This window comes from Pollachius pollachius, assembly GCF_949987615.1.
Source record: "Pollachius pollachius genome assembly, chromosome: 9".
In the NCBI taxonomy this organism is placed as follows: domain Eukaryota; kingdom Metazoa; phylum Chordata; class Actinopteri; order Gadiformes; family Gadidae; genus Pollachius; species Pollachius pollachius.
In genome coordinates, this window is record NC_136942.1 from 15,087,230 (window position 1) to 15,094,342 (window position 7,113).

The following is a 7,113-nucleotide window of genomic DNA, read 5'->3' on the forward strand; positions in this document are numbered from 1 at the left end:
CAATGTAACCTTTCTTGTAATCCACCGCAACTAAATCAAGCGCTGATGTGTTTAATCCATCCGTCACCAAGTGTATGAATAGACAGTGACATTGTTCCTGCCCTCTCTAAGTCTTCTTCTCTGTCCTGTGTCTTGTCCAAGCCATGGTGTTTGATTCAAATCCCATTCTTCTCAAAGCTAACAGTGGCGTCACTAGGCTGTTTTATTCTGGGATAAAGCCCCGGATATTATTTAATTAGCCCCGAAAATAATTTTTGGGTAAAAACATTAAATAAAAAGATTTCTAGATTTATTGGTTTATTTACTGGTAACTATGGAATGCATTAATTCAATTAAGTCTAGAAGTGATGAAATGATTCGAGTCACTAATGGTAGTTAGTTATTTAGAAAGAAACATGGGGATTCCAGGGACATCTTAAAATAAAGTAGCCTAGTCCTTCTAGATAGTCCTTCTGGCAAGATAATAAACAGTTTAAAAACATAACCAGACTGTTTAACATCCCCAAGTAAATTAACTTATCCTATCCTCATATCCATATATCCGTCATATCCATATATATATATATATATATAGGTCTGTCTCACTTGTATTCATTTAAAAATAACTTGAATGGAACTTTAGATGTTTGGGGATAAGCAGCACAGCAGTCAGGTAGCTATAATAAACTTTGTATTTTGTTTATTTAGGTAAAGCATTCAGAAAAAATGTGCATGCAGAATAAAGCATACAAAAATATTTCCGCGCTCTACGCACCCATTTTCATTTTCCCTCTGGGCTAAGCCCCGGATGTTTATGAAACCTATAAACGCCCCTGGCTAAGAAGAAGCTAAATTAGGAACCAGAAGAGTCATAATCTTACAAAAATTAAATATAAATAATTATGAGCCAACTTTATTTGTTACTTAGAAGAAAACATCAAATGGAGTTTAGAGGCCGGGGTTTTCAAAGGAAAACGGAAATGCAGAACCAAACATGGAAGGGAAAGTTTTGTTCTTCCAAGATTTGATTGGATTTTGCCAAAATAAAAAGTTTGACAGCCGTGCTAGGTGCAGCGGACAGGCAGGGAAGGAAATCATAACCATAATAATGATCAAATTGATTAAAATTAGGTTACTTTCCACAATTTTTGGCAGACATTTGGCAAAAGGTGCATAAAATAAAGATTATATGGAAATTAGTTGTAAGAAAAATGTCACCATTTTCTCACAAAGTACATTTCCATTTCTTGGTGAGTTGGGGTTTGACAACATTCAATTGAAATGTTCCGATTTTTAAGCAACTTGTTGATTTCATCATTGGTTCCATTCTGACATTAACAGTTTGAAAAGGAGCTTTGCCACAAGCAACAGCAAACAACCAACAGAATGTAGGTCATATGAGGTCTGAGGTCACAGTACAGGCTTACACCATCCTCACTCTGGTCATTCCCTCCAAAGGCAATTTTAATTTGATACAATTTCACAGCGATTCATCTTTTTTTGCTGAGTGGCAGGGGGCATTTAGGTGCAACGGGATGGTAAGTCATAAGGACTAGGTGGGCCCAGTTTGGCATGAGTCCAGAAGAAAAATTGATTTTCGCCCTCAGTGAACGGGTTAACTTAATGGTAGAGAGCCGTGTGTCAGTATAACGGTTGCATTTCAAGGTATGGCAAAAAGATCAACATAGTCAGGCAGCTACACAACACAATGGGGAGAGATGAGATCTAGTTATAAAGTACTAGTTAGACATTTTGGACATTTACATTTGGGATGTTAATAAAAAATAAATCCATTCAAAACAAAATGAAAGTAAATCATGTAATCATGTAAAAATAAATTGCTTGCGGTTCCCACAATCTTGAATATAAAATAAATACAACTCATATTTTTATATGAGACCGAAGAATAGTGAATATATTCTTATATTCACTATCCTTACTGCTTGAATTATGAAGCATCCATTTCCTTATGTCATATCCATTTTCTTCTTTCTGTCTGAAAGTCGTGTGTCAGAATATTGAATGTAAAACGTGTATTACAAATACTTCAATTTCTCCCTAGACGCATCCAGATGTCATTGCATTTGTCATGTATCACTCAACCCCTAGGCGGTGCAAAAAGCTGGTGCAAGTCAATAGATTTATTTGACATTTAAAAAAATAAAAGTCTAATAAATTACACTTCATGATAATACCCTTCTGTAACTTGCATGATTCTCACATTAGATTGCAGCATTTTACTTGTCATTCTCTTGTCGGAATGCTGGAATGGTTGAGATGTACCTTGGAAGGGCGTGTACATGCACAGAAAGGATTCCATTAGGATTTTTTTTCTGTGTGCCATTTTAATTCAGTCTCCCCTACCTTAATAATTACTGCAACTGGCATAGTGGTGTATTGTCTGTTCATTTCTGGTGTTCCATAGCGGTGAGGCGTCACATTTATGGAAGAGTTTAGCCCTCTTTGAAAGATGTTAATTTCCACCCGTGTCTGGGTAATTTATTTGGGATCCATCGGTGGGAAAAGATCAAAGACGGAAGGAGGAAGAGAGGGAAGAGTTGAGGGTGAGAGGATAGCACAGTGGGCAAGGATCCTTGTTGTTAAGTTCGGAAGTCCAAATGGCTATGTGAAGGTGATAATGATATGATCATATGTCTGGTGTATCATGACAAGATTGTATCTTGAAGACAGGACACAACAATGCTTATAGTATTATTTGTTTTAAGTAACGTGTAGAATTATTTAGTTATAGTTATATTAAGCAATCATACTGCAGAGGCTTCTTTACGAAGACATCCCCCGACTCTGGCAATCCCTCAGACTGCGTGGCAAAGACCCTTATCCACGCCATCATCGCCTCCCGTCTGGATTACTGCAACAGAGTCCGGTCGGGTTACCCAGCAAAGCCCTGGACATGCTCCAGGGTGTGCAGAACTCAGCAGCCAGGGTTCTCAGCCATACCCTGGCGCCACATCAACCCCAACCTCATCCACCTCCACTGGCTCTCGGTCAAGTCCTGCATCTCCTGCAAAACCCCCCCCCCCCCCCCACTCACAAAAAGCCCTCCATGCTCTTGCCTCCCAGTAGCTATCAGATCTGCTTCAACCCCGTCCTGGGATCTAGGGTCCTCAGACGCAGGCCTGCTCACTGCCCCCCTCAACAACCTGCAGACTTCTGGGGACAGAGCCTTCAGTGTGGCACCCCCCACCCCCTGGAACCCTCTCCCGGTTAAGATCCCCAATGCTATGTCATTGGAAACCTTTTGACAATATTTTAAAATGTATCTGTTCAGCAAGACCTATTACATTTTTTGTTCATTTTTGCAATCCTCTGCAATCCTTGCCCTCATTGTTTTCTGTTCCTGTATGAAGGATGCTAAGCGTCCTTTGGTCACTGGAATTGCACTATATAAATTATTTTAAGTTATAAACTTATTCATATTATTATTAATATTGGATTCGAATTTAGTAAGGAAGGATTAGATACCCTATCATTTTCTGACCTCTTTCATATAAACCTTCTTTGAAGGGGAAAAAGAAACCCCGCAAATTCACTTTTGGGATTAATAAAGTGTTATTATCTTATCTTTTCTACATACTATAAAAGGCATCATCAGTTTCGATGTAGCCCTGGAAAGCAACAGATTGAAAAATACAGACCAATAATTATAACAGCTCATGATCCAATTAAATTATATAAAAGGCATCATCAGTTTCGGTGTAGCCCTCGAAAGTAACAGATTGAAAAATATAGAACGATCATTATTACAACAGCTCATAATCCAAGTAAATCTCAACGGTAAACGCAATAAACTGTATTTTAAGTAGTTGAGTTATATGTTAGTGAAATGCCAAGAAGCAGAAGGTTGCACATGCTGCAAAAATGTAACGCAAGATGAAGTGTCTCGATGAGCCGAAACCTCGGGGGCGGGAAGTTCGAAATATAATTCAGGTTCAGGGCTCGCGAAATCATCACAGCAAAGGAGAAAAACAAGTAAATCGTCTATGAATGTCTCACGTTTTATTGTAATGCGTATATATGATTTGTATAGGAAACGTTAGAAACATTAGCAGGTCGCTGCTTTGTAACATAACGTCGTTTATGAACGTTCTAACATGTTTATGTCCGTATTTCAAACATCGCTCATTTATTTACTGGACTTTCGATATACATATTTGCGGTTATTTGTCTACAAATGTCTCTTTCGCCCATTCACAGGAACATGAGCGACCTGGAAGATATCGGCCGTCACATAAATGACAGAATTTCATCTCTATGGCGCATGTTGGATCTTTCAGTAGTTGGTAGTTAACATTAACATTGATACAGCTGACGTAATATCATTTTCTTACCACCATCACTGGTCATACCTGGAAAATATTGTTTTGATCACGTGTTTTCCACTGTCGCACTAGTGCCTCAACTACCCCAAAGTAACATTAAGAAGTTGATTCAAGAAGTGCGAACCATAGAAGGCCTTTACCATGAGTTTGAGAAAAGTGTGGATCGCCAGAATGAGCAACTGAAATGCCTTCAAGTACGGTTTTATCATATTTTACAGCTATATCGCCAGTTTATGAATCCCTCCCTATAACAATTGACTTAATGAACTAATGTCTATATGTTTCAGGAATTTGTGGGTTCCTTCCAACATGATTGCGAATCATTGCAACACCTTAAGGACAATGTTCCTAAGCACATGCCCAAAAGGTATGCTTGATTTATAGTATGGAATGCAGGTAGCACAACTTCTATTTCCTTGTGTATAATATAGATCTGTATCCTAGCCTTTGGCTGATGTTATTTGTTCATTGGTGATTTCTCAGGGAAAATGAACCTTGTCCAAATCAGAACATTCCAGCCGAGACGCAACCCAGCCAGCAAGGAAATCCCTGCAAAAAGATCCAAGTCAAACAAATGGAGTTTGTTACAATGTTGGAGTTTGAAAACATCCCTCAGTAAGTGTCCTCAACAGTTTAATCTGACACATTAAATTTGATATGCACTCACTGCAGCCTTTTAGCCTGACCTCGCCAGACCAATTCGCAAATGCACATTAGTCTGAAATCAGTCAGTTCATTTTCAATTTCCAAGGGAAGTTATCAAAGGCTTCAGACCAGAATGCCTCTGGACACAATTGGATAGACCTACAACCAATCAGAGCAGCAAAACGTAAGGACACATAAGCTAAAGCCACCGTAGTTGTATGAAAAAGACCACAAGGGTGTCCCATAGGGAGCTTCTCTTTAGTCATCGTCTATTATATCGGCCATAATAGATGAACTTTTGGGATTTGCATGAACCGTGCCAGGTCTGCTGGCAATCGCTCTGAATGGGAGGTAGGCCAGAGGCAGATGGCAGAGAAAATAAAACGGCTTGCATATACATCGTACATTGTTCCCAGGCTAGCAGCCTTTCCCAATAACCTTAAATACAGGACATTCTTTAATTGTTGGTGGCAGTGTTTGTATGATAAACAAAATATATGATGTAATCCACATGTGTGAACTGAATCTAAGTAAATGCTAGAGGTCATCGTATAAAATCCAATACATCCCGCTCAAAAAAGAAAATCCCCTTACCACAGTAGCTGTTGATGGTAAAGTTATTTTCAACCATGAGGCAAAGACAAAGAGTAATCATGAGTCCAGTTTGACTAAACGCAGATATGAATTCAATTTGTACAACACAATATTATGAACATTATAATAATCCAAAATGTCAGCCTATTTCAATCCTAATTCTCTTGGTTGCAAGGTGATCATCTTAGCCAACATCAGGGTGATAAAAGGTGGATGTATGGACTCAATGATGCTCCACAGGTACATGAGGGGGCGTTTGACGTACGAGCAGCTCAACACTGCGGTGCGAAAAATCAACGAGGCGGTGAGTGGGAAGTACAAGATCATGCGGCAGTCGACCAAGAGCCTCAACAACAACACGCGCAAACTCTACCAGCGCTTCAAGGAAGAAGAGACCAAAGACACAAAAGGTACACTGGGCACAATGGCCTCGTTAGCTCTTAATGGGCTGAACAACAGTGTGTCTTTTCAAAGAGTGTTATTATACAGTACATTTTGATAGATAATCATGAGGACTGCTGAAGTTGTTCTTTAGTTAATATACATTTGTTTTTTACATTTGTATTTAATTTTTGCATTGTATGGGATATTCTCTTCAAAGGCAACTGTCATGTTTGTTGCTCTGTACTTTATGCGTGTTGCTTTGTGTCAACGGCAGGTCGGTTTTTCGTGGTACAGGGAGACCTCCTTGAGTTCAGCCAGATAACGATGGACAAGAGGTTCCAGGGCATCCTGAGCATGCTGCGGCACTGCCGTCGCCTGCGAGATATGCGTGGCGGCAGTATCACACGCTACTTTATCTTGTAGAAAGTAATATAATTTCAATACAAACAGGAAGAGAATAAAAGGCTTTGAGATTAATAAAGCACAACCTTTTCTCACTTCAATCTATATAAATGTTTTTCAATTTAAGAAATGTTTAATAATTAAACTGCTGCATCAAATGTTTGGTTTTATTGCTGTTTTTCTACCTCTGTCCACTGATGTGTAGGCTCAGAAACAGTCAAGACAGTTGTGTGACTGGATAATTCATGGAGAGGTTTTAAAGGGTGTGTCAGAGTTAGATTGCTGTTTTCTATATTGTAGCTTGTGTTGACGGTGGCTGTTGAGCATTCCTGATTGTATGCTGACCCAAAATATTTAGGGGCAATGTTGTATTGGGTTATTTGGATCAATGCAACTTATTAAGTATACGCTTGAATAATTGTAAGAGGGAAAAACAGCTCATTCAAACACCCAAGTTGAAAGCTATTGAAGTCTAACCCTGCTGGCCGGTCCTGGCACTGCTATGTACATGGCTCTAGGTTGGGCAGAGGGAAGACAGCCTTTAGGCAGACCATTTTCTCATAAAATAATTTCTCTGTAATGTATTATATGCTGGTCTGACTGGCCATTTATACTCACACTGTGTTTCTGTAAACCGTGGAAGTTTGGGTCATAAAGTGCAAGGACTTTTCTATAAGTAATGCACAGGTGGTAGCACAGGAGTAGAAGGGGTGCCGTCGCGATCGACTGCCACCCTCTGGCAGAAGGCAACAGCTCCAATCTACTG

The 7,113-nt window shown here is 39.4% G+C and overlaps 1 protein-coding gene across 1 annotated transcript; it reads left to right on the forward strand.

Annotated features, from left to right (window-relative positions):
• The first annotated feature begins 3,941 nt into the window (after positions 1–3,941).
• ska1 (spindle and kinetochore associated complex subunit 1) lies at positions 3,942–6,417 on the forward strand. Its single transcript, XM_079742986.1, has 7 exons — positions 3,942–3,972; positions 4,198–4,283; positions 4,395–4,516; positions 4,610–4,689; positions 4,806–4,937; positions 5,802–5,971; positions 6,220–6,417. The coding sequence occupies exons 2-7, from the start codon at positions 4,202–4,204 to the stop codon at positions 6,366–6,368; spliced, it is 735 nt and encodes a 244-aa protein (XP_079599112.1). The 5' UTR covers positions 3,942–3,972; positions 4,198–4,201; the 3' UTR covers positions 6,369–6,417.
• The last annotated feature ends 696 nt before the right edge of the window (positions 6,418–7,113 follow it).

What these genes read in the sequence shown, in the direction of transcription:
- ska1 (XM_079742986.1), top strand. Translation starts at nt 4,202, where the DNA reads ATGAGCGACCTGGAAGATATCGGCCGTCACATAAATGACAGAATTTCA. An exon ending in AGCAACTGAAATGCCTTCAA is followed by an intron (nt 4,517 to 4,609) that starts GTACGGTTTTAT and finishes TATATGTTTCAG; the next exon opens with GAATTTGTGGGTTCCTTCCA. An exon ending in AGAGACCAAAGACACAAAAG is followed by an intron (nt 5,972 to 6,219) that starts GTACACTGGGCA and finishes TGTCAACGGCAG; the next exon opens with GTCGGTTTTTCGTGGTACAG.